Raw genomic sequence first — 27,517 nt, forward strand, 5'->3', positions numbered from 1 at the left:
AACCAGATAACCAACCAAACAGACAACCAACCCACCAAACAATCCCCTCCCCAGCCGGAGTTCCACTGGGTGAGGAATTCCAGCTGGTCACGTTGAAAGTGACCATGATTGTGCATCTCAAAGAGGCCATCTGTGAACTTTTCAATGTTACTCCTAGCTGGAAAACCTCATAAAACATTCCTGGTTTTCATAAAGTCTTACTGGGACTTCTGCCAGGGAAAGATCTTGAGGGGCAGGTGAGAGGCTCAGGTGGTAAAGGCATTTACAGAGAAAGCCTGACCACCTTGAATTCAACTCCCAGGAGCCACATAAAGGTTGGGGGAGGGCTGGGCATGGTAGCACACACCTTTAATCCCAGCACTCGGGAGGCAGAGGCAGGAGGATAACTGTGAGTTCAAGGCCAGCCTGGTCTACAAAGCAAGTGCAGGGCAGCCAAGGCTACACAGAGAAACCCTGTCTCAAAAAACCAAAAACCAAAACAAACAAAAAACCCCAAAACAAAACAAAACAAAAGGTGGGGGGAGAGACCGACTCGACAGAGATGTTCCCTGGCCTCTCATGTGTGTCCTGGCATGCATGTGGAAGTGTGTGTGTGTGTGTGTGTGTGTGTGTGCGCGCGCGCGCGCGACACACACCCTAAATAAAGCCAAAAGAGGTTTCAAGTAACATAAAGGCAAGACAAGAAAAATGCTCATTGCATGCTTTTGAAAGACAGCTGGGACCATGGTTTTGTTTTTGGAGACAGGGTCGCTCTGTAGCCTTGGCTGTCCTGGACTCCCTTTGTAGACCAGGCTGGCCTCAAACTCACAGCAATCCGCCTGCCTCTGCCTCCCGAGTGCTGGGATTAAAGGCATGCGCCACCATGCCCGGCCTTAATCTGGGGCCTTACTTCTTCCGTGCTTCCATGCAGCCTGAGGGTTTTGAAGTCTAAACACGAGGCTCACCCATTTCAGGTCACCTTTCATGCGTGGCCGAAAGCTTAACTTTCCAACGCCCCAGGTTCTGTTTTCTAAAGTGCCTGTGTGGCAGGGCTTTTCTATGATTTTAGTTAATTAGTTGTGTGTGACGCCCACGGCGTGATATAAAAGGCAATTTTCTGACACCATTTCTCTCCCTCAACCGTGTGAGATCTAGACTTGGTGGCCAGTGCTCTGTCTGCTGAGCTGTCTTGTATTCTAAAAAGGAAATGAACCAGGGAGTGTAAAACAGCCATTTAAAACAGTCTCCGGCAAGAGCAGGGAGCACCCACTCATCGGCGAATGCTATGGGGTTGCCTGGTTTTATACATAATATCACAATTGTTCTGCATGTAGTCTGTGTACCGCACATGTGCAGCACTTGTGGATGCTAAAAGACGGCATCAGATCTCCTGACATCAGAGTTATGAATGGTTGTTAGCTACCATTTGGGTGCTGGAAGCAAACCTGGGTCCTCCGGAAGAGCGATCAGTGCTCCTGGCTGCTAAGCCACCTCTCCCGTCCACCTGATATATTCTGTGCAAACATGAAAGCAAAGGTGCCCGAGGGCCTCTCTTATGGACTTAGGGACATTTTCCTGATAGTTTCGGAGCTGTCTGGTAGGGATTGCTCCAGATTCCATTCTTTATACGTTTGAGACACTAGGGACTAGAGAGAAACTCAGCAAGGCCTCTCCCAGCTATAAAGGTGTGGCATGCTATGGCCTTGAGGCTAGGCTGAGCAGCAGCCTTCAAAGGGGCCATGTTTACCACCACTAGTTAGGCTCACTGTAATGCTGCTGATCAGAAGAAAGCAGAAGGCTGGAGCAGCTTAGGGAAGCCAGGCACCGCATCTAGTCATGGCAAGGTTTAAATATGAGCTCTGCTGTCCTGGCCGTGTGACTTAGGACAAGTCATTTCATCTGACTTTATATCTTTATTTGTAAAAATAAGCATGAAGACAGCTCAAATTGGATGGAGTTTTTCTCTGTGAGGAGTGAGCTCACACACATTAAGAATGTGATGGAGTAAAAGCCCAGTATGCTGTTACTGTTCCCACCCACTTCCTCCCTTAGCTGTTGTTGTTTTAAGTTATATTTAAAGGGACAGGGATGAAAAATAGGCTTTATCCCATGCATGGACTCTAATCAACTGGCTGTACCAGCTTGCGTCATTATGATATATAAAATAGGATATCTTGTCTTCATGTGATGTTAGAGAATGCGGCAATTGATTGGTGATGTCTGCTGTGGGCAGAGGCATGAAAAGAGGTAGTGAGAAGAACCCCCTACAGACCCCATGGATGGTTATGAAGGGGGGTCCCGAGAGCCTGCGTTTTTGTCTTCTCCTAGTTGAAGAAACAACTGCCACAGAACAATCATTCACTTTGACCTTGAGTTTGGCCCCTGGTTCAAGTGCACCTACTTGCCACACTCCTTGCAGGGGAAGATGGTGGTGGGGTCTGTCTCTCCACTGGTGGTGCTGTGAGATGGTGAACTCTTTACTGAGCAGTACCCACTCTGGGTGCCACCTGGCTTCTGCTTCCCAGAGGGCACAGCACCTCGGGTCTTGGTCACCTGGTTGGTGCCGCCGTGGATGCGGGCGTGGCCATTCAGTGCCTGTCGGGAGCTGAACACCTGGGGAAGAAAGGGAGTGACATGACATCTACAGTCCTGAAAAGGAAATTAGGGTTGTTAGTTACTCGGTGGTAAAAACACATGATACACGAAACAGCACAGAGTTCATACAAGCAAACACTGGGCGTATGCCACAGAAAGCAAAGCTCAGATACCCCAACCACAGATTCTGTGCCAATAAGCCTTCCCTCACTGGTATATCCTGAACCGAAGGCAGTGTGGCTCAGTACCAAGTGAAAAGCTATGGTCTCAAAGACCCAGCATCTAGCTCTAATTTCTAACTCTGTTGCAACTAACAGAGGCCATTAAGCCACAGCGCTTTCAAATACCTCCTTTATTTATTTATTATTCCCTATGTGCGAAATGAGAGAGAGTTCGAGGCTCCTGCAGTAGCCTGTTGTTTTCTGCGGTGCTGGGGATACAGGATGGGCCTCATGCGGGCTAGGGACATGCTGGGACTCTGAGCTACACCTGCAATTCAAGTGCACGGCAGAAGCCACTTTAAGGCCCCCAAACTTTAACAGTTTTGGGGACAGGGTGTCACTCTGCAGGCCTGGCTGGCCCGGAACTTACTACGTAGACCAGATTGGTTTTAAACATAAGGCAACCCTCCCACCTCTGTCTCCCGGGTGCTAGAAGTTTACAAGTGTGTGTCACTAGGCCCGGGCCGGGAATAAGCCGACTGATGGCTTTGTTGAGTCGGAGAGAGTCTTATCTGTGGTCCAGGCTGGCCTTGACCTCACTGTGTAGCTCAATTTCTTCACCCTGCCTTCACCTTCAGAGTGCTGGGAGTGCAGGTGTCTGCCACAGTGCCTGGATAGTTTTTCCAAGTACCGGCTCAGAGCCCAGCCTCTTCGCCTCAGCACTATGGATACTCGGGGCTGGACAGCTGGGGACTGTGCTGTGCACCAGCAGGCGTATTAGCCGCATCTGTGGTCTCCACCCGCCCCAGCTTCCCAGTCCTAGCAAAAATGTTCTTGTAGGAACAAATTACCCTTTGTCCAGAGCCACTGAAGTAGGGGGCTATAATCCACAGCCCTCCCCCCCAAACCAACAGCCCTTCACTCCATCCCGCTGGGCTTAGGTGGCCTCTCTTAGTTCAGTTCATGGGTCCTTTTTATTGTATTACAGAACGACAAATCTATTTCTGATTTACTGAGCCCAGCTTCTATTGCTGGGCATGGAATAAACCATTATACTTTTCTTGATGGGATTTTAAAAAGGCATTCAGAATGTCTATCTTGCTGAGCATGGCTGGTTGGGCAACCCCCCCAAGCCCCAAAACTAAAAACCAAATATTTACTGTACCCTAAAACCATGAACTGAAGAAGCATCCAATTTCTTAACAAATTCACCAAGAAACATTGTCATTTACAGTTACACCGTAATCAACTCAGAATTGATGTAGGCAAGAAGGCAGCAGTGGGATAAAGGGGCCAGGCCATTAGAGACCCAGCCTGCAGGCCATTTCTCATGTCCTCTAAAAGTCCATGGAAAATGTACATACTTATTATTATTATTTTTTAAAGATTTACTTATTTATTATGTACACAATGTTCTGTCTGCCAGAAGAGGGCACCAAATCTCATTATAGATGGTTGTGAGCCACCATTTGGTTGCTGGGAATTGAACTCAGGACCTTTGGAAGAACAGCCAGTGCTCTTAACCTCTGAGCCATCTCTCCAGCCCCACTTATTTATTTTTTTGAGACAGGGTTTCTCTGTGTAACAGAGCCCTGGCTGTCCTGGAACTTACTCTGTAGACCAGGCTGGCCTTGAACTCAGAGATCTGTCTGCCTCTGCTTCCTGAGTGCTGGGATTAAAGACATGAGCCCAGCTCACTTCTATTTATTTTTTGTAAAGCCTCTTGTTTTTCTTAAATAAAATTCAAATGAGTTTCCATATTAGTATATAAACATTTTGCTTATTTGTCTATTTTGAGACAGGGTCTCACTATGTAGTCCTGGCTGTCTTTGAACCAGAGAAGCCTGCTTGTGCCTCCTAAGTGCTGGGACTAACGGTGTGTGCCCCACCTGCCCAGCCTGGGATATAAACAGTTTAAAGACTTTCTTTAAACAGCAGACTCAACAACAGCACTCAGTGTGCTCTGTGTTAGCAAAGATGACCTGGAGGACAGTGATGCACCCTGGGAAGAGGATGACAGCTCCAGAACTTGTCTATACAAGTGTGTGTATCAGGGTGTGTGTGTGTGTGTGTGTGTGTGTGTGTGTGTGTGAAATAGAGTTTCTCTGTGTAGCACTGGCTGTCACTGACTTGGTAGACCAGGCTGACCTTGAACTCACAGCAATCCATCTGCCTCTGCTGCCCAAGTGCTGGGATTAAGTCCCCACCAGACTGCAAAGACAGACTTTAATTGCTTTGAAACAACTTTCTCGGATGGCACCAATGTGACACCTAGATTAGATTTAGAATACTTTATAGACTCTGGAAAGGTTAGCCCTCCAGAGAGACAAATCTGGAGGCAGTTCAGACAAGTCACCGTGTTAAAAAAGGGGAACCCTGGTGGGCTCCTCTAGTGACTTTAAATGCATGTTGACAAAGGTCAATGTGGCCTGTCTTTGGTGACACACAATCTGAGGGGCCTGCAGGGTACTGGGGAACAGTACAGTAGACAAGTGGACTTCCTGGAGACCTGCTCTCATGCAGAGCTGTCTATCACACATTTCCTGAAGACCGTGGTGGCCGTGGCGGTGGTGGTGGTGATGGCGGTGGTGGGGCTTGTTGCCTGGTGATCAAGTCTTACTATATACCTCAGACTGGTTCAACATCTCAATTCCCTTGCTACAGCCTCCCAAGTGCTGGGACAACAAGCCGGTGTCACCACACTTGGCTTTAGGGGCCTTTTCTAAGTTCCCCGCAAGCAGCATTATGCTTGGCAGAGAACACACACAGTCACTCTGCCTTGGCCAAGTGAGTAAGAAAGTGCTCGCTGTATGGCGTGCCCTCTGCCAGACATCCATTGTGCTCAGAACTAGGCACAGCTGCAGGACTCTCATTGTCTCCCAGACCCGGGGACACCACAGATACTTACAGCCCCACAGTTGGGCATTTCACAGATGAAGGAGCCTGATGACTGGCCAGCTGCCTGCATGGGCGGCCCCTCCGTGGGAGCCAGGGCAGGGGCAGGCGGTGGCTCTGGTGACTTGGGCACTTCACTCTCCTCTTCTTTTATGGATTTCCTATCTTCTTCTGGGTCTTCTTCTTCTTCCTCGGCCTCTTCTTCCTCTTCACTCGTCTGTTGTTAATAAAAGCAAGAGGGTGATATCCCCAAAAGGTACTTTTAATGGTGGGCAGAAATCACAAGCCATGAGGTCATGGGACACTGGGGCTGTGTCACTTTTGTCCTATGGTAGGTGACAGAGTCCGAGGGACTGGTCTCTGGATACTTAGGATCTTGGGGTCAAGAACTTTTCCTACTGCACTTTGGGTTCTCCCATGATCCCTTATAGAAAAATATGCTAAGGCAGAGATTGGTATACAAGCATGAGGACCTGAGTCTCAGTCCCCAGTCCCCAGATAAAAGCTAGGTGTGTGCAGTGCCAGGAGGCAGAAACAACAGGACCCCTATAGGTTGCTGCCAGACAGTCTAGCCAAGAAGTTAAGCTACAGTCTCACTGAGAGACCCTGCCTCAAAGAAGAAGGTGGAAGGACTAGAGCAATGGCTCGCTCGCCTGTGAGGAGCACTTGATGTTCTTTCAGACACCTAAGTCCGGTTCCCAGCACCCATGTCTAGCAGGCCAGAGTTGACAGTAGGGGATCTGATGCTTTCTTCCGGCTTCCCTGGGCACTGCACACGTGTGGCATACACTTATAAAGGCCCACATACACAGAAATAAAGAATAAAATAAAGGTTGGAGAGCTGGCTCAGCAGGTAAGAGTGCATACTGTTCTTCAGATGACCAGTGTTTGATTCTCAGCGCCCTCAGTAGGTGGCTGTGACTCTAGTTTGAGGGCATATAGTGTCTTCTTGTTACTTCTCTAGGCAGTTGGATGAATGTGGTACACACTCATAACATACATTCAGGCCCACAACACATACACATGAAATAATAAAACAAATATTTGAAAAAAACCTTTAAGCCAGGTGCAGTGGCTCCTGGTCTACAAAGTGAGTCCAGGATAGCCAAAGCGACCCAGAGAAACCCTGTCTCAAAACAACAACAACAACAAAAAATCTTTAGGTGGTGGTGGAGTCTAGACAAGGTTTCTCTGTGTAGCCTTGGCTGTCCTGTACTCACTTTGTGGACCAGGCTGGCCTCGAACTCACAAAGATCCTCCTGCCTCTGCCTCCCAAGTGCTAGGATTAAAAGTGTGTGCTACCACATCTGGCTGTGCCTGCTGCTCTTGCAGAGGACCCAGGTTCAGTTCCCAGCACCTACATGGTGGCCCACAACCATTTCAGTTCCAAGGGATCGGATGCTTTCTTCTGAACTCCATGGGCACAAGACATGACTATGGCGCACATACATACATGCAGGCAACACACTCACACACATAAAATAAGACTTGAAATAGCAAGTTATTGAACAGGGTGGTGTGGGTGTGCTGGGAAATAATTCAGGGATTAATTTGACTTTCAAATAGAGGTGTATTTATTTTATTTATGAGTATGTGTTTGAGCCGGCATGAGTTTATGTGCACCATGCGCATGCCAGTGCCCAAGGAGGCCAGAGAGCATGTGACTCTCTGGAGCTGGAGTTACAGTTATGAGTTGTTTCATGTGGTTTCTGGGTACCAACCCTGGGTCTTCCCCGAGAGCAGTAAGTGTTTTTAACTGATGAGCCAGCCATCTCACCAACCTTTTTGTTTTTCCTCTTTATAAAGGGTCTCGTATAACTCGGACTGGCTTTGAACTTGCTTTGTAGCCAAGGCTGGCCTTGATGCCGGATCCTCCCCGTCTCATCTCTCAAGTGCTGGGTTTGGAAGTGCATCCCGCCACCATGCCCCCACTGGCATGCTTGCTTTCTCTTTCTGCTTCCCAGACAAGGTCTCACTATGTAGCCCAGACTGGCTCTGAAGTCACAATCCTCCTGCCTCAGCGTCTTAGGTGATGGGTCACAGACACACATCATAAGAAACTCTCAACTCTTGACTGTGCTCTGTCTTCCTGGGGTGGAGTGAGGGTGGCTGCCTCCTGCATGTCCAGAAATGGCTGAGGACCAGTAAACAGGAATTCTCTAATACAGCATTTCCTTTTTAGTCAGATTTAAAAAAAACCATTCACAAGAGGCTTGCACACTTATTACACCATGGAACAGCCAGTAAACAGTCACCCTGGTTTACAAATTAGGAGATAGAAGGTACATAAAGCTGTCATCCCCTGACAGGCCATTTGCCTCTGTCAGGTCCTTCCCACACAAACTCCAGTCTGCTTGTCCCCCTAAGCAGTGCAGCTTCCTGCAAGCCTCTGATTCTTAGAATCCAGAAGTAGAAATTTCCAAGAAGAGTAAAGATTTCTGACAATAGGGGAACTTGAATCCAGAAACCACAGGTTTCCTCTCTCTAGTGTTATTATATTTTTAAGACAAAGTCACATCAATACCTAACCCTGGCTGGCCTAGAACTCACTCTGTAGACCAATCTGGCCTTGAACTCACAGAGATCCACCTGCCTCAGCCTCCCAAGTGCTGGGATTAAAGCTGTATGATACCACACCTGGCTTTTTGTTTTCATTTTGAAACTACGGAGATGTCTTTGCATGTGGGTAGGTATGAGGGAGTGCCCTCAGAAGCCAGAGGCATCAGATCCTCTGGAGCTGGAGTTACAGGCTGTTGTGAGCTGTCATGTACAACGTGGGTGCTGGGAATCAAACCCAGGTCCTCTGGAAGAGCAGCAAGTGCTCTTAACTACTGAGCCATCTCTCCAGCCTCCCCTGCTCCGCTCCCCTTTAGGATGAAGCTTTACTCTGTAATCCAGATTGGCCTAAAACTCACTATGTTATTCCAAACTGGACCGTGACTCCTGGCACTCCTGTGTCTCCACCTGCTGAGCTCTGGGATTACAGTATACACTACCACACTGTCGTGGGCCCTCCCCAGTTCTGATTTAGGGGTGGGTTGTGGGAGAACCACAAAGGCAATACGAGCCAACACGAGGCAGTTAACACTTTCTCTGCTTCAGTGTTGTTCACAGGTAACACTGTGTGGACACACAGCCTAGAGGTGCTGTTAGCAAGGTAAGAAGTGGCCAGTTTCCAGCCAGTTAATTAAGAGCAATTGGTAATGACTACATGGTCAATGCGAACTGCACAGGCTCAACACCTGTTGTAGAGTAGGTGCTAAAAAGAGGCCCCTTTGTTAGTATAGAACTTAGTTAGTATAGTATAGTATAGGTTGGTTTTTACACAGGTGGCTTTCTGCCTGTCACCCATCACTTTTCAAATCCAGAGTCTCAGGCAGAACTGTGGACACTCTCTTAAAAAGGACTGGGACTTGATACTCTCAGCTATTAGGCGGACATGGCTTCTGGTTTGGCATTTATAAGGCATGCTTCACAATAAGGCTTTTTACAACAATGGCACTTGTTCCTCGGTACTTACTGTAATTACACTTTTCTCATCTATTGGCTTAAGAACTCTGAAGATGTATTTCACGTAGCCACACACTTACAGACTGGATTCTGCTGCACAGCGCTTAGGCACATCTCAGGAACGCAGATGGGTTTTTATTTCCATCTGTACAAGTTCATAACGTATTTGTCATCAAGACAAAGTGACTCAGAGACACAAAGATAGGGGGAGTCAAACCCCAACATGTAGCATTCTGCATCTACATGTTGGCCAGTTTATGATGCCCTGCAGACCAAAGCATTTAGAACAACTTCAGAAGGCAATTGGGCAAACACTGGGGACAAAGGAAGAGCCGCACGCGCGCGCGCACACACACTCGAGCACACACACAATTATATATGGATTTGTGTGAGTTTACACCACTTCCATGCCGTGCCTGCAGAAGCCAGAAGAGAGTGTTGGATCCCGTAGCTGGAGTTCCAGGCAAGTGTGAACAGCCCTACGTGGGTACAGGGAATCAAACAGCTCCTCGGAGAGACAGCAGGGAGTGCTCCTCGCCACTGAGCCATCTCTCCAGCCCAAGGAACTATATTTAACATGATGACCGAGCCTCAATGTCTACACCAAGATCTCCTTGCACAGGGCAGTGGTTTTATACCCATGCTGCGTGAAACAGCCAAACTGGAACACAGAATAATCTACGGAAGACACACACCCAAGGGTCAGGGCTGCCCTTGACAGCAATGAGGAAAAGGCATTAAATGTGTGGTGTCCATTGGGCACCCCTCTCCTCACCAAGGCTTCTAAATCTCCCAGAACTCTGCCCAGATGTCTTTCTTAAATTCAGAAAATCAGCCAGATAAGTAATTTTCCTAAGTTCCGGAACTTGAACTTGAACAAAGAAATTGAACTGAGGGCCTGGGGAGATGGCTCAGTTCAATTTGCTTGGTAAACATGAGGGCCCGAGTTCAAGTCTGCTACAAAAGCTTGGCATAGTGGCACATGCCTGAAATCCCAGAGCTATGAGGGTGGAGACAGGCAGATCCCTGGGGATCACATGACAGCCAGCCTGAGCCTCACTAGTAAGCTCTGGACCCCAGGGAAACTCAGACTCAAAAACCAAGGGGGGGGGGCAGCGGCGTGGCACACTTTCCTCCTTCCTTCTTCTAAGAGAGGAAGGGCCAGTGATGGCTCACTCAGAATCTCACACTAGCCTAAGCAAGTGAGCATGCAGCGCCCAGCCCTGGCCACCTGGCCACCTGCAGTGTGCATTTGTGCACGCATGTGCCAAGACCCACATGCTGAGGTCAGAGGACAGCTTTTAGGAGTGCGTTCTCACCTTCCATTTTGTGGCCCTAGTGACTGAACTCAGATCAGCAGGCTTGGCAGCAAGCACTTTTGCCTGCTGAGCCATCTTGCTGGTCCCTCATCTGCCCTTTAAGAAAAGATTGAGGCGGGGCCCTCGGCACCTTTCCCTGCCCTCCCAGGTTTCCATTTCTACTTGGCAATCAGTGCTCAGATTGTACTCACAGGACCCAAGAGGAAGCTGGAGCTTTGACTCGGGTTTTAATGGGCCTGAGTCATCTTTGCATATAAGCCTTTTTGCCTTCCCTGAACATTACAAGGGACAAGGGTGTGGATGCTATGAACCCACGCTAACGCTGGCTCATGGTCAAGAAACCGGTGGGTGTGGCACTTTCTCCGCTTTTCGTCCTCATCTGAGACTGCACCCTGGCCTGGCCTTTCCTCCAGTAATGTACACTGGCCAAGATGGCACTGCTACCTTGTACGGCAATGCCTCTCTTACAGCATTCCTCTGTATAGCATCTGTCTGCTCATCCCATCTCCCTCCAGAGTTCACAGAGGGATGCTGCTGTGAACCAGTAACCCCTGTCTCAGAAAAAAATGTTCCTTCACTGGACAAATATTTACCTAGTGTCATTACAGCATCCCCCCCGGGCTCTGTCCCTAGGCCCTGTTTGCACCAGAACCTGAGACGGGACTCTCTTAACAGACCACATCACCTGGCTTTCCCCTCATGTGCATGTGTGTGCATGTGTGTGCATGCGTGTGGAGGCCTGGCGTTGCTGTGAGGAGTCATTCTCTATCAATCTTCACTTTATTCACTGAGCCAGGTCTCTCAATGGATCCCAGAGCTCAACGACGTGGGTAGTTTGGCCAGGCAGCTTGCTCCAGGATCCCATATCTCTGAGCCTTCTAACCACTAAGATCATGGCTATACAGCTGTGTTCACATGACTTTTACATGGGCTCTGGGATCCAAATGGTGGCCCTCGTGCTCTCAGGGCATGCACTTCAACCCCTTAGCCATCTCCCTAGTCCCTGATATCTGATTTTGTCATTTCCCCAAACACAGCACTGACATGGTCCAGAACATTCCAGAAACAAAAGGGACTTTCCCAAGCACTGAAATCATCTGCCCCACTTTACAGTTCATCAGGGGGTGAGGTCCCAGGTCTAAGGGCAGCACTTCCTGTGACCTCTTGCTTACTGTCTGTTCTACTCATATGGACAGCATGGCTCGGTGACCCTGGGTGAGGCCTGGGACCCTGTCTGGGCCACAGCCCGTGAAGCTGAGAATCGTTTTGTTGTATCTAAGATTTTCTGGTTCTCATCCCATACTGTTTTCAGATTCTCTTGGAATTCTCAGTTGTTTCCACTGTATGTGTGACATCATCCCAACCAGAGTACATCCTATGAGTGGTGAGAGCAGAGAAGGCAGACACCATTTAGCATCTTGACTCTTGATGTCCACACATACTGCTGTTTAAACATTAAGGAAAAAAAAACAAAACCCAGGGATTCCCCTGCAGCCTCCCAAGTTCCTCCTCGGCAAAGATCCTTGCAGAGGATCTTTCTCCATATGTCTGCTACATGTGTGTGTTTCCTCACCCCCAATAAATGCCTGCTTTAAAAAACCTGCTAAAAAAAAATTATGTCATGTGCATGAGTATTTTGCCTGTATGTGTGTATGTGCACCGTATTTATGCCTGATGCTTGAGGCCACAAGAGGGCGCTAAATCAACTGGGACTGGTGGGGTGGGGTGAGACACAAACCCCGGCCCTCTGCAAGAGCAGCCAGTGCTCTTAGCCACTGAACAGCCTTTCCAGCTCATATATTGATGTTTATGTTGTGGCAATTAATTGCTTTCAGTTGACAGAATCACAGTAGGCCCTATTGTACACCCCCTTTCTTCCTTTTACATTTTCAGTTTTTAAAGATTTACTTACTCACTTTATTTACTTATTTTGTTTTTGTTTTAGTTTTTTTTTTTTTTTTTTGAGACAGAGTTTCTCTGTGTAACCCTGGCTGTCCTGGAACTCGCTCTGTAGACCAGGCTGGCCTCGAACTCATAAATTTGCCAGTTTCTGCTTCCTGAGTGTTGGGATTAAAGGTTTGCACCACCAGGCTTGGCTGGAAAACATTGACTTTACTGTGTATACATGTGTGCCTGAGTGTGAATATGTGCACGTGCGAAAGTAGGTGTTGCAGCAGTCTGGGTGAGGGCACTGATCCCCTGGAGCTGGAGTGGCAGGTGTGAGCCACCCTACTTGGGTGTTGGAGAGCAACTCAGGTCCTCTGGAAAAGTAGGATGCACTCTAAACACTGAGCCATCTCTCTAGCCCCAGGGCTTGACTTTGAAATTAAATTTAATCTAACTTACTTATTTATTTGTAATAGGTTCTCACATAGCCCAAGCTAGCCATGAATTATGTAACCAAAAATGACCTAGACCTACTGATGATCTTCCTTGTCACCAGCTTCCGAGAGTGGGGTGAATGCCACCACATTCAGTTTTACGCAGTGCTGGATTCAAACCCGGGGCTTTGTGCATGCCGGGCAGGCTCTCTACCAGTTGCACCACATCCTCAGCTTCCGTCTTAGGTCTTAGGTTTAGAATACGAAGGTAACTTTGGGCTGTCCGCTAATAAAGAAGATCAGTTCCAACAGTGGATGGTGATGCAAGGACTGGAACCATCCGTACTCACTCAGCAGTTCTTCAGTGACTAAGACTTCCTGGTTCTACCTACGGGCCAAAGTGCCTCTTGCTCATGCTTTAGGGAGGATGCCACACAACCCCAGAACTCCTTCATCTTTCTGGTTTGCATTATGGCAGGATGCATGGAGGTCCTCGTGCTCACAGCCACACACTAGGGTAACCAGGAAAGTTGAACATACAGGGGGTGTCTTTTCAAGGGAAGGGATACATACCCTGCTTTCCACCCAGAAGGCTGGAGAAGACATGGTTAACAGCCTGGTGACTTCTGTGCTATCTGTGTGGCAAAGGCCACACCTGATCCTGCCTCCAGATCCTTGCCCCCAGATCCTTGAACTCAGTACCTCTGGAAAAGCAGTCAGTGCTCTTAACCTCTGAGCCACCTCTCCAGCTCTTGTGCTGTGCTTAAATATCACTAAAAATATACTTGGGCTGGGCGCAGTGGTTCACACTTTTAATCCCAGCACTCAGGAGACAGGGGCAGACTGTGGGTTCAAGGCCAGCCTGGTCTACAATGTGAGTCCAGGACAGCCAGGGCTACACAGAGAAACCCTGTCTCGGGTGTAGGGTGCGGGAGTGGGGGTGAGGGAGATACTTTGGTCAGACCCTCAAAATTTAAACCACCATCGGCTGCTGAGCTGTGTTGAACTGCGCTAGTTTCTCACCTCCCATGGATTGTTACTCTGCTGGCCACGGTGGTCACAGAGAGTCCCACATGCTACCTTCTCAGGCCAGTGACACCTGTGACATGCAAGGCTCAGGAAAAAATATTAGAGGGGCTGAGACCACCTTCGCTTCACTCGGCTCCTGCCTTCCTAGAAACACAAAGCAATTACATCTTACTAAGGGAAGGCTTACACCTGAACTGGGGAATGCCTTCCTTCTGCTGGCAACAGGGACTCAAGTCCTAAGTTTCTTAAGTGTGCAGGGAACTCTGTCACCGTCCCTAGGAGCACTTGCTAGCCCAGGAGTGGAGTGAGGGCAGCCACAGAGGAATCAACAGAGAATCTTCGCTCACCATGCAATCATCAATGATTTCCGCCAGGCGTGTCCGGTGTTTCCGCCCTAACCGCATTATCTTTTTCCAAGTGTAGTAGTACTCCACGCACTGAGCCACTGTCTTGGACTTCACCTGCCAAGAAAGTGCACCCACGGTTAGCTCCAGCACCGGGCGGCAGGCAAGCTTTGGAACACTGAATTCTATAACAGGCAGAGGCACGCCGATCTCTGAGGGTTCAAGGCTAAGCTGGTCTACAAGGCAGCTCCAGGGTAGCCAGGGCTACCTGGGGAGACTCTTTCTCAGCAAACAGACAAGACAAAACCAAAACAGTAGGAGTTATTCTTTCCATGCCTGCTTTTATCTTGGACAGCCGTAATACAAATAGGTTCTCTTAATCATTTCTTTAAATAAAAAACAAAACAAAACAAACAAACAAAATACTGTAGCCAGGCAGTGGTGGCATGCGCCTGGTAATCCCAGCACTTGGGAGGCAGAGGCAGGTCGATCTCTGTGAGTCTACAGAGTGAGTTCCAGGACAGGCAAAGCTACACAGAGAAATCCTGTCTAGAAAACTAAAAAAAAAAAAAAAAAAAAACTAAAAAGAAGAAGAAGAAGAAAGAAAGAAAGAAAGAAAGAAAGAAAGAAAGAAAGAAAGAAGGCAGGGGAGGGGGTGGGGGGGCTGGAGAGATGGCTCAGAGGTTAAGAGCACTGGCTGCTCTTCCAGAGAGTCCTGAGTTCAATTCCCAGCAACCACATGGTGGCTCACAGCCATCTATAATGTGATCTGATGCCCTCTTCTGGCCTGCAGGTGTACACGCAGGCAGAGTACTGCATACATTAAACAAAACAAATAAACAAACAAACAAACAAGCAAATTTGTAACATTTACTCATGCATGCCTGTACACATGTGTGGAGGTCAGGGGACAACTTTTGGGAGTAAGTTCTCTCCTTTGACCATGTGGGGCCTGGGACTGAATTTAGATAGTTGGGGTTGGCGGCAAGCTTCCTTACCCGTTGAGCCATCTAACACGCCCCCTACTATTCATTTATCTTAGGTCTCATCCCAGAAATTCTTTATGCAGCATCAACAAGCACAGGTGTGTACTCTTCTCTCTGCCACTTTTCCTCACGAGGCAGCAAGCCCACCACCAACACTATCTGGTGACGTGATAACCTCTACCCAGCTTGGACATCTGTAGACCAGTCTGCAGAGATCTTATTTACTTATTTAAAAGCTGCAGAACAGATGCTGTTGCACGTAAAGTGCTGGAGCGCTCAGCGCTTCGCCCTGGTGACTCTCAAAACTTATTTATAATGTCGGTGTGGTGCACACCTGTGATCCCAGCACTTGGTAAGTGGGGCAGGGGATCAGAAAGGTGACGTTCAGACTCAGCCACATGGCCAGTTTCACGTGAGATCCTGCCTCCACCCCAACCCAAACCAATGTATGAAGAAGTCCTCAGCAACAGGCTAAGCATTGTAGGCGAAAGAGCGTCCCCAAATGCAGAGAACCAGCTCTGCCCTGCGATGCCCCAGAGAGGCAAAGGTATCTCTTACCCAAGATGCTTCAGGCCAGGTGTGATGTCACATGCCTGTAATTCTAGCAGCAAGGAAGGTACAGGCAGGAGGGCTAGAAATCACCCTTGGTTCCATACTGAGGAGGGGGCCAGCCTGGGATACACGGGTTGGCTCAGTGCATGTGTGCTGCCAAACTTGAGTTTGACCCTTGGAACCCATATGATGGCAGGAGAGAACCCAGTCCTATAAGTTGTCCTCTGGCCTCAACTCTCCCATAAGTAAGTAAAACTCCACATGTGTGGGGCCAGACATGTCAGGTTTAGGTTTTGAAACTGCATAACCCTTCCTAGCTGCGTGTGTGAAGAAACCTCAATACAGCTGAGTCCAAACTGTTTTCTTTCCCTCATCACCTCCAGTCACACCAACACTGGCACCTCGCTGCCCCTGCAATGACTGCTGTGACTCCCGCCGATGGTGGAAGACAAGCCTTTTGAGGGGATGTTATAAAAGCAGTAAACAAAGCCGGGCGTGGTGGAACACCCGTTTAATCCCAGCCCTTAGGAGGCAGAGGCAGGCAGATCACTGTGAGTTCGAGGCCAGCCTGATCTACAAAGGAGTCCAGGACAGCCAAGGCTACACAGAGAAACCCTGCCTCGAAAAACCATTAAAAAAAAAAAAGCAGTTAACAAAAATATCTCACTATTGCAATGCCCTGAACCTCACAGTTCCTTTCAAATGAGCACTGGGAAAATTGGCTTACCATCTTCTGTACAAAAATAAAGTCTTTGCTGTAAGTGGCCAATGCTTTATTAAACAGCTTTCTTTCTAGAGATGTCCACTTGTCAGAACCTGGAACAAAACAGAACTTTAGTTAGGGACAGCTCTCTCTCTCTCACCCCGTCCCTGCACAGATAAGTAGATAGCTAGATAGATAAGACAGACAGACAGACAGACAGACAGCTCCATAGATCCTCCCAGGGTTGGGGGTCGGAGTACAGCTCAGTGGCCGAGTGCCTGCCTAGCATACATTATCCCCGGACTCAGACATAGGAGATTCAGGAGTTCAACCCCAGCCTGAGCTATGTAGTGAATTTAAAGTGAACTTGTGCAACATGAGATCCTGTCCCAAGACAAGAACAATAAAAATAAAAGAGCAGATCACAGTGTTCTGCACATTCATTTGGTCTAAGTCAAGATCCAGCGGTCTAGAAAAGGATGCTGTACATATCAAACCCTTGTGTGGATAAAGAACTAGTCTAGAGCTGGGAACAGTGCTGTGTGCCTGTGGTCCCAGCAGCAGGACCAAGGGTCCAGTGCCAGCCAGCCTGAGCCACATGGCGGAGCCTTGCTTAGAAAAACCAGAACAAAGCAAAACAAAAAGCAACAGCGGCTGGGGACCTGCAGTAGTCAGCAGGCCTGGCTCTGGCTCAGGTCTCAGCTCCGATCTGGATCTGGGCGAGTCTCTTAACTCAAGACTTCCAAGTTTTGCAACCAGCGTGCTGCAGTATTAGAACTGTCTTCTACACGTTCTATTTTTGTGAAGGTTAAAAATACTTCCATACAGCCAGGAGTGGTGGCGCACGCGGTTAATCCCAGCACTGGGGAGGCAGAGGCAGGCCTGAGTTCTAGGCCAGCCTGGTCTACAAAGTGAGTCCAGGACAACCAGGGCTATTACAAAGAGGACCCTTGTCTCTAGGGTGGGGGGAGGGAAACCAAAACCAAAAACCCCACCCCTCAGCTTGATGACTGAGGCTGTGAGCACTCATTGGCGCAGCTTGCCTACAGCTTTTGCCTAATTACCATATTTATGAATGCAAGAACTCATTCAGTTAGCACATCTCCGGGTGTGGCTAAGTTCTCAGTCTCCACCATCACCAAGGCCAACGGTATCCAAGGTGACAACTACAAGCAGGACGATGGTAAAGGAGAGTTTTAGTGGGACACAGAGAAGGAACACTGTACTCAGGTCAGGGCCAGGGAAAATACCAGACTGGAGTTTTAAAGGTCACACAAAAGCCAGTCAGGCAAGAAAGGGATAGAAGGGAATTCTGGGTAGGAAAGTCAAGTGCAAAGTCAGAGACAGGAATGAGACACTTCATTCGTTCACTCGTTCTGTTAATACTTAGGTTCTCTAAGGTGTTAAGTACAAGCAAGGCATGGTGTTAGGAAGAAAGACCTACCCAGGGGCTGGGGGGATGACTCAGCGGCTAAGAGTACTTGCTGTGAAAACAAGACGACCTGAGTTCAAATCCCCAGCTTTCATGTTAAAACATGCATGGGCCACACGAGCCTATGTTGGCGGCAGAGACGGATGGATCCTACAACTGGCCATCCTGCCTTACCGAGACGGTGAGCTTCAAGTTCATTGAGAGACCCTGTCCCGAGCAATAAGGTGGAGAAAGACACCTTGTCCTTTACACACACACACACACACACACACACACACACACACACACACACACACACACACATCCCACATCTGAAGGAAGCTGCCATTTAAGACTATTGGCTATATCACTAAGAGCCCTGTAAGGCTGATGTCGCACTGGCCCACTTTACAGATGAGGAGGTGGGGGTCTTCTAGCGTGATTTAGCCTAGACTTCAGAAAAGGGGAAGCAGGCTGACGAGAGGGGACGGTTAGCAGATCTGCACCCCGATGGGGCAGAAGCGCAATGGCCCTGCCACGCTATGCATGTCTCGCTGGCCGACACACATACATGATTCATGGCTTTCTTCCTTAATAGGACAGTAGGATACGCTGAGACTGGATTCAGAATGGGACTGACGTATTCGGAGCAAGAAACGAGGCCTGCGTGATGGGAGGGAGCGAGGCTTGAGTGGTGTGGATGGGTTTCATAAGCATGGTCCACCGGGTAGTGGTGCTGAGGAGTGGCCCTTTGAGAGGGGGGCCTGCTGGGAAGTCACTCCTAGCCCCTGTCTAGTCACTCTGTGGCTTGCTGTCTCAGCAAGTGACCAGTCTGCCAAGATGGTGCCGTACCTGCCATGCGGGATGGAATTCTCACCAGAGGGCACCTAGCCACGGACTATTTTTTTTTTTAACTATAGGCTAAATACATCTATTTTCTCTATGAAATACCCAGCATTTCATTATATTAAGAGAAAACACAGGGTTCTTATTTCTGGGTGTGCTAGGGACCCAGCCACCACACGGGTACATAGAAAACCACACTGTTTTTATGGCTCCCAAGTTTTCTACATCTCTGATTCCTGGATGGCACAAGACTGGCCATTGGCACTGCATCACCCTTTCTCAGATATCTTAAAACTGTGGCTTTGTGTTGTTTTCTTTTCTTCTTTTTGTTTTGTTTTATTTGTTTGTTTGAGACAGGGTTTCTCTGTAGTCCTGGCTGTCTTGGACTCGCTTTGTAGGCCAGGTTGGCCTGGAACTCACAGAGATCCGCCTGTCTCTGCCTCTCGAGTGCTGGGATTAAAGGCCTGCGCCACCACTGGCCAGCATTTGTTTTGTTTTCTTAAAGGAGTTCCATGTTGTAGGCCTGGCTGCTCCCTTACGCACAGGGAGCTGTTTGCCTCTGTCTCCAAGGTGCTGGGATTACAGATGTGTGCCACCACGCCCCCATAGCATCTTTACTCCAAAGCTGAGGCAGGTCCAGGTTTTCCATTTTACTCTGACCAACTGCGAGGTCTTGAGCACAGGCAATCTGAATCGCATTTGCCATTCAAGGATACGAAAAGTCAGTGAATCAAGAGAAGACATTCTGGGGAAGCAGACATCCCAGGATTGCTGAGGGAGTTTGTGGCTCAGTGATAAAAGCGCAGGTGTCTGAAATAAAGGCCCTGTCCACAGAAATCCTGGGCGGGTCTTCCAGGCAAAGAGCTCTGGCTCTAGACGCTGAACAGTCCACAGTCTGGCCGGCTCAGGCCTCTAAAAGCACTTACTTCCCTTGGTTTGCAAGGTCATATAGCCTTACAGCTTTGAAGAAAATGTTGCACAGAAGGATCTTCTAACAGGCTGGACCTTAGCACCCGGAGACCCTGACTTCACGGTCTGTGCAAACCACAGCAACTTGGGCTGCGGGTGGGGGCATCTGAACACGTGTAAGTGGTGGTGGGAACATCTGTGCCATCATAGCCATCCCGTAATGTTCCTCAGATTATGACCAACGTTCTGGGCCTCGGGGGTTGGAGGGGGCGGTGGGGGCAGGTGGTTTCCAGCTCTTCTCTGCTGCTGGAGAGGTCAAAAGAGTTAAGAACCATGGAGCAGTTTCAGCTGGGTGACTAAAGAATAGTCACCATTCCTTTCAGGTGCCCATCCAAACAGCGAAGAGGTAAGAAGATTGGGAAAACTGTCGGAAGGAGATGGCAGCTCAGTCACGGCAGCGTGTGTGTGTGCGCGCGCGTGTGTGTGTGTGTGTGTGTGTGTGTGTGTGTGTGTGTCGCATTGTGCTGCTCCATGCTGGTCCAAGATGGGTAGATGCATCAAGAGATGCTGATAATGACCCCTCCCCTTGGGGGGGGCAGAGCAACGAGAATTCCTTCCAACTTTAGATTGTAGATTTCTTGGCGACACTGGCAGGCAGGGTCTTTCGGCCGTCTCAAGCCAGCAGCAGCTCTGTGGACGCCACACTTCCTTCCACCCCTGGCTGGGCTCACTGCATCACTGCTGGTCCAAAGAGCAGAGGTAAGCTCCCGGCTCTGCCTCCTTTTGAACACCCACTCCTTCGTGCGCCCACAAGGCTTGCCAGTCCATCTGCCAGGCAGGAGTTTCCATACTTTAAAAAGAAGAAGAGACCCCTTGACGGGGGTGCCTGGGAGAGTTGATGTTCTGTGATGAGGTCTTCGCTCTCAGATCTTCACTTGTCCAGGAAAGAGGTAGCATGGTGGCTTCCTTTCTTCTCTGTCCCTCTTACTGTGAGGCTACTGTGACAGGTGGGAAGCACCAGCCTTGAGAAGATGGCTCTTGCGTAGTCCTAGGATGTGTGAAAAGGACAGTGCTTGTGTGCGTGTGTGCATGTGCCCAATGGGGCGTCTATGACTCAGAAGGCAGGCGGGAAATCCATTCCTGTATACACACTAGAGATGGCCTCTGGAGACTAGGGCCCTGGGCCCTGGGCTGAATTCCTAGTGTAGACAAATGACATCTGTGCACTCTCCCCGGATGACATCACGGGGCCACTTTTGTCAGAATTTCAACTGCGAATGTGTCCCTGGCATTCTTCCTTCTGGGACATTAAGGAAGTCCACTTTTCTCATCCTTGGATGGTGGTCACTTCATGGTGACCAACACCATTTGGTCATGAGTAGGTGCTCAGTAGATGCTCTGTGTCCCTACAGGTCACTTGAGGCAGACTCTGTATCAGCTCGGGCTCTGGGACACACACTGTCCCTCTGACGTGTGGCCACTCCAAGGCTGCCTGTCCCCACTGGGCCTCCTTGCTTAGGTTCTCACAGCTCTGCCTCTCTCTGTAAGATCTCCGCTTGCCCTTAGGCTGGCAATTGAGGTTAGTGGGCTGACCGTCCTCCAGATTTACTGGGTCCACCGGGGGATTCCTGGCTATTGGGCTATTATCAGCAGGGGCCCCTAACAAGCCGATTAAGTCTAATGACAAAGAGCCTAATTAACTGGATGAAATGGGCACTAGGGTAGTATCCGGAAGAAAAACGCGTTGAGCTTTGGTTGCTGGGAAACAGGCTCCGGATGGTGGCTAATTTGGAGGCAATCTACAGTAAATCCAGGCAATTAAAAACAGAAATTCCTGGGGCAGAGAAAACGTGTACAACAGTATCTTTTTAGAGGGTCTCTCTGGCTTCCTTTCAGGATTGGAAAAAAAAACAAAACAAAACAAAAAAAACAAACCAAAAACCAAAACAACTTTTACTGATGACGTTACTGTGGTTACAGCAGAAAGACACGTTCTCTGTAGAAAATGAGAGACCGTGCCAGATTTTCAACGTCATACAGAGTTACCTCCAGCAAGGTGAAGTCAGATGTGTTTTTCCCCTAGGATTCGGGCTGCTCCCCAAGTTTCTTCTAGGTGCAGAGAGAAGGGAGGCCTCAATCTGAACCCATATTTTGAACTTGTCACTAAACATTTTCTTGGCAAATGCTGTGTCAGGTGAGGCAACAGAGAATGTGCTGACTCAGGTCCTGCTATAAGAAGCCCACTATATAGTAAAAATGAAACAAAATAACGTAAAACAAAAGGACTCATAGCTGTGGGTTTTTTTTTTTCAAAGTAATTCTAGCAAGTAGGCAATTCTGCTCTTTATTAACCTTGGGTGGTCCGCAGCCTCCTTATGGAAAGGGTGCCTCTCCCAAGTCTCCTTCGTCTTTCAAAACTGAAGGCAGGGTTTGAGGACCCCGTGGGTGCTGGTGGTTGTGGGGGGACTGAAGTCTTCACTGCACCCTGCAAAGAAGCTAGACCCAGTTCTACCATCCCCAGGGCTCTGCGCACATCTGTACAAGGACCTGTCCAGTGGAGAAATTTCGGCTGCTCCAGCAGTCTGCCCATAACCAGCTGCCTCTCCACCATGGCTCCCCCATGCGAGGCATGCCCTACCCTGTGTGATGCTAAGTGCAACCACTGTAAAGGCCTGCTAGCCACACATAGATGGAGGGGGCTGAGAGGGACAGTGTGTCCCAGTATAAACTGGACGCTGGTGGGGGGCATGGCACAGCTGCTCTCTGCGGATATCCTACAGGCGCTCTGGCAGGCCGCACTCAGGCCTGGGCCAGATGCCCAACTCCCTCACTGGTCCTTTACTTAATAGCATCCCTCCCCTTGGTCCTGAGGGAAGGAAGAGTGTTTCCACAGGCCTGTATCTGTCTGCCTAGGAACCCTGCCTGGCTCTCTTTCCTCCAGAGCTCAGCAAGGACTTCCTTCTCTAGGAATCCCAGCTAGTTTTTGGCCAACTTGACACAAAGTTTGACATACGCGGGAAGGAAGAGGGAACCTCAACTGAAAAACTGGCTCCATCAGACTAGCCTGTGACCATGTCCTGAGACACACACACTCTCTCTCTCTCTCTCTCTCTCTCTCTCTCTCTCTCTCTCTCTCTCTGAGACAGGGTTTCTCTGTGTAGCCTTGGCTGTCCTGGACTTGCTTTGTAGACCAGGCGGGCCTCGAACTCACAGTGATGCACCTGCTTCTGCCTCCTGAGTGCTAGGATTAAAGGCGTGAGACATTTTCTTAATTGCTAATTGATGGAGGAGGGCCCAGCCACTTGTGGGTGCAGCCACCCCTGGGCATGTGGGCCTGGGCTGTGTAAGAAAGGTAGCTGAAGAAGCTGGAGTAAGTAAAGCAAGTTCCTCCGTGGTCTGCTTCAGTTCCTGCTTCCTGCTTCCTCCTTCCTGCCGCGGCTTTCCTCAATGATGGACTTAAACAGTTTCTAAGTCAAACAAACCATTTCCTTCCCTAGGTTGGTTTTGCTCAGTGTTTTATCACATCAATGGGGACGAAACTGGAGCAGTAACAGCCAAACGTGAAATTCCAGGGGTCCAGTGGGGCACAGCCTCAGAGCTGGAAGCCAAAGAACTAGAAGGTAAGTGTTCCCGTGGGGCAGAATTGAGATGACTGTCCAACTGGGAGTACTGGAATAGCTCTAGCCACAAAGCCCAAGGCAGGCCATGGCTACGATGGGACAGTAGACAGTGACCCCAGAAACCAAATACAGGGTTTTCAGAGTGTGGCACAGCAGCTGGGACACAAGATGTAAAGAAGTCAGTTGTTTCCCGTGGCTCAGTAGGCAACTGTTATAGGTACGGAGCCATATCTGACTTTAGGGACCAGTGTCTTCTGCCCTATCTGCTCATAATTCTAGAATCTTCTCTGAAGCTTGGTTTATAATTACTGCCAGAGGAGGCGAGTGACTGGAAGATGTAGGCGATGGTAACTTGCACATCAGATCTCGAAGGGCTGCAATGAATGCAGAACGCGAGAGACGAAGGCACGTGGGAGGGAGGGAGTTGGGGGCGGGGAAGGGAGTAGCTAGCAACACTCAATCCAAAACCTCAATGTACTTCAGCAGACAGTCAAAGCTCTTGGTAACTTTTTCATGTTTTGTTTTGCTTGGGGCTGGAGTGAGGGTGCTCTAGCCCATGGCTTTCTGGTCCTTTTCCTATCACAATGTACATAAAATTTAAACAGTTCTTGTTTACCATATTGGGGACAACCGGAGAGGCATTGTGTCCTGGACTAAGAGGCTCACAGCCGGCCATGGCCAACCCCAAGGTTCTGGCTAGGCAGTGTGATCTGAGGACCACAGAGACATCTCGCAGCCAGCGGCGGGAAGCATCTTTTAGCCCCAACACAGCCCCATCCTCCATACAGAGCAGTTTGGGAGAGGATCCAGGAAGTTGGGACTGCCTGTCGGGGTCTAATGGACAGCAGAGGATGCTGTGATTGGCGGAGGACTGGTGAGCTCCCCCACATAAGCAGGAACTGATGAAGGCGGCTCCTCTGGCCCCTGGTTACAGGATGCCTTTAATCTCATGTGTCCATTTTGGGCTTGTCTCTTTCTCACAGCTGCTGTCAGCTGAGACAGACCCAATGGGTAGGTGACCTTGGGTTCACTGTGTTTCGTAAACAACTTTGGGGGGCTTTTCTACCTAGTGACCCCAGGTGGCAAAGCCACCTCACAAGAGAAGCGTGGGATGGAGGGAGAGGCAAAGGGTGGTTGGTCCAGTATTTGTAAAGAAGACTCCACTTTTGGGCTGTGTTTGGTTGCTTAGTGAGGACTGGAAATGATGTTAACAGGTCCCCATGGCCACACACTCTGCATCTGCCTAGGGGAGGTCTGCCCAAAGCACCAAAGAAACCCTCAAGTGATTAAAAATCAAGGGGTAGTAGGCAGCCCAGATGTGCATGGTGTATATTGCTCTTGCAAAGGGTAGGGGTTTGGTTTCTGGCACCCCTATCAGGTGACTCAAAATTGCTTCTAACTCCAGCTTTCAGGGATCTGGTACCCTCTTCTGGCCTCTGGGACACGTGTGGGTACACACACATAGACACACAGGCGGGCAGAGAGACAGGTAGACAGACAGACAGACAGACAGACAGACAGACAGACAGACAGACAGACACACACACACACACACACACACACACACACACACACACACTTAAAATCTTTAAAATTGATCAAGAGGCAGTGGTGCATCCAGCCACCCTGAAGAGACAACTATGGCAAGACTGTGGAGACAGAGCCGATGGGTTTTCCTAGTTAGTGGAGCCCCCGTTTATGGCCTCCTTTTCTGTCTTCAGGCTCCTCAACCTATTTCCTTCTCACTGCTTTTAAATCTAAAGCTGTTTTCTACTTAATGCACACGTGCGTGCATGCGCACACACACATACCCCAGACACTTGCATGCATGAAGTCCTAGCGTTGGAGTAGCTTTTTCTTTACCCTCCCTGCCTTTTCCTTTCTTGGAACTGGGAACAGAACCTCCGACCTCGTGCATCCTAGGTGAGCCATGAGCCATACGGCGGCCAGGGACCCTTTTGGACTCTGAGGTGCACTTCTTGATATAATACTCTATACCCAGTAAACAACTATTGACTAACTAGATTCCAATAGGACGTGGAGCTACCTAGACTAGCTTTACTCTTCATAAAAATTCTGTAGGGGATGAACTTTAAGCCTCATTTGGAATAGAAAACAATCCAAGCCCTTAGAAAGCCTAGGGCCTTCATCAAGACCCGAATCCGCCTTTACTGCTTCCAGAGCCACAGGTTGCTATTAGTTGTCTGCTCTGCGTGTGGCCTTGGTGGCTCTTTCCTCTGAGGCATACGTCCCACCGCCAGGTGGGCAGCCACTGCGCACCGTCTCCCAGGTCTTGGAACATTCACAAGGGGCAGATATTTACACTGGCACACGACTGGCAGTGCTAGGCTAATAGACTCAGTGGTACCTATTTGTTTAAAAAAAAAAAAAAGATGCAGGCAAATATGTGAGCTGCCCACGCTTAGGAAACAACAGAGCACAGGGGTCCCGGCAACTTACCGGCGTAGTGGTAATTTGCTAACGGATGACATTTTAACCTGACTGGCTTCCGCAGCAGCAACATTTCCAGAGTGGCCTGTGGGTTCAGAGAGAAAAGGCAGAAGTCAGTCTCTGTGTGTGTCCTGGCGGGGACCTTCTAACCGCAGGCAAGGCAGGGCTGGCACTGCAGCCGGACAATGGGAAAGAACCCAGGGGTGGACGGTGGGCTCCAACATTAACACCTGCCTCCTCCCCCACCCCCTAGGCCATGGCTGAAGCTAATGCAGACACGAGTGGGTCTCTCTGAATGGGGGCGGAGCCTCAGGGGAAGGATTTAAGAGGAAAGAGTGGATGGCTGGTGACTGCTTCTAAGACAAGTCACGGGGCTTCCTTTATCACTGAATAGGAAACGCTGTATTAGTAACAAGTGTACCACACACTGTCCGGCCAGTAAGCCATTCAGATCTGCCTCCCTCAGCTGTCTTGTGTATGTGTCCGTGTTCGTAGGTGCATGCGTGTATGTGCAGGTGCATGTGAAAGTGTGTGGGCATGTGGAGGTCACATGATACTCCGTTATTCATTCCTCAAGTGCTGTTCACCTTGGTTTTTGAGATGGATCTCTCTCACTGGCCTGGAAGTCACCAAGCTGGGGGGGCCAGTGAGACTCAACGGTTTGTTTGTGTTTGCCTCCCCAGCACTGGAATTACAAGATCACTGCACAAAAAAATCTAGTTTTTGTTTAAGATAGATTTATTTATTTATTTGTTTGTTTGGTTTTTGGTTTTTCGAGACAGGGTTTGTCTGTGTAGCCTTGGCTGTCCTGGACTCGCTTTGTAGACCAGGTTGGCCTCGAACTCACAGCGATCCGCCTGCCTCTGCCTCCCGAGTGCTGGGATTACAGGCGAGCGCCACCAGGCCTGGCTAAGATTTATTTGTTTTTATTTTATGTGTATAGGTGTTTTGTCTGCACGCATGTCTGTGCGTGATTGGCACGCCTGGTGCCCATGAGGCCAGAAGAGGGCGCTGGATCCCTCTGGAACTGAGTTATAGACAGCTGTAACCTGCCACATGGGTGCTGGGAATCAAACCTGGGTCCTCTGAAAGAGTCCACATCTTTTTTTTCCCCCCAAGACAAGGTTTCTCTGTGTAATAGCCCTGGCTAGCCTGGAACTCACTGTTTAGAGCAGGCTGGCCTCAAACTCACAGAGATCTACCTGCCTCTGTTTCCCAAGTGCTGAGGTTAAAGATGGGCACCATCACACCGGACCCCATTTTTGTTTTTAAAGAAAAAGGAAACAGCAAGGAGAGTTGAACAGTGAACGAGTTTGGGCCTGTGCAAAGCAGAGGAATCTTGCTATTCTGAGTCCACAGGTCAGCAGCCCTTGCAGTCTTTAGGAGCTGCTTAGAAACCCAAAACCTTTGAGCCAGAGAGATGGCTCAGTGGTTAAAGCAGTGGCTGCTTGTTCAGAGGCCCCGGGTTCAATTCCCAGTACATGACTTCTCACAACTGTAACTCCAGTTCCAGGGGATGTGATGCCTCTTCCGGCCTCCATGGAGACTCTACACTAGTGGTAGACAGATACACACAGAAGCAACAAATGTTTATAAACACAAAATAAAAGCAGAGGAATGTAAAGAGAAGGAAATCTGGAGCCCCCAGGCCCACCCACGGCCATCTCTGACTCAGCACAAACAGCTTAGGTAGGGGTACCCCACACTGACGTGTGCGTGCTGAAGGTTCAAGAGGGGGCAGTGGTCTCAAAAGGCAAGCATTCTAGATCACACGTGCAGTCCCGGCTTATTTGTTTCTTTTTGCATTTTCAGAAAAATCTAAAAGCAGGAAGTCGGTTCTAGTACTAGGAAGAGCCATGTGCTTCTCTAAAAGGGAAACTGAGGCT

General features: G+C 49.2%; 1 protein-coding gene and 1 long non-coding RNA gene across 19 annotated transcripts in view; one reads left to right on the forward strand and one right to left on the reverse strand.

Annotated features, from left to right (window-relative positions):
- TRERF1 (transcriptional regulating factor 1) overlaps positions 1-27,517 on the reverse strand; it is a 213,568-nt gene that overhangs the window by 4,033 nt on the left and 182,018 nt on the right. For 16 of the 18 annotated variants that reach the window (XM_084752960.1, XM_084752961.1, XM_084752969.1 and 13 more), the window contains 5 exons: positions 25,641-25,716; positions 16,419-16,507; positions 14,157-14,270; positions 5,644-5,847; positions 2,381-2,628 (listed from right to left, as the gene is read on the reverse strand). In XM_084752960.1, coding sequence (XP_084609086.1) covers positions 2,381-2,628; positions 5,644-5,847; positions 14,157-14,270; positions 16,419-16,507; positions 25,641-25,716 — 731 coding nt within the window. The remainder of the gene's footprint in view (positions 1-2,380; positions 2,629-5,643; positions 5,848-14,156; positions 14,271-16,418; positions 16,508-25,640; positions 25,717-27,517) is intronic. The other 2 variants (XM_084752966.1, XM_084752964.1) reach the window with 1 other exon arrangement.
- LOC311581088 lies at positions 18,208-27,503 on the forward strand. The gene is made up of 4 exons (XR_014773651.1): positions 18,208-19,966; positions 20,187-20,319; positions 23,058-23,180; positions 27,444-27,503. It is a non-coding gene; the product is annotated as an uncharacterized lncRNA (long non-coding RNA).

Source organism: Acomys minous, assembly GCF_964271855.1.
Source record: "Acomys minous genome assembly, chromosome: 13".
Taxonomy (NCBI): Eukaryota; Metazoa; Chordata; class Mammalia; order Rodentia; family Muridae; genus Acomys; species Acomys minous.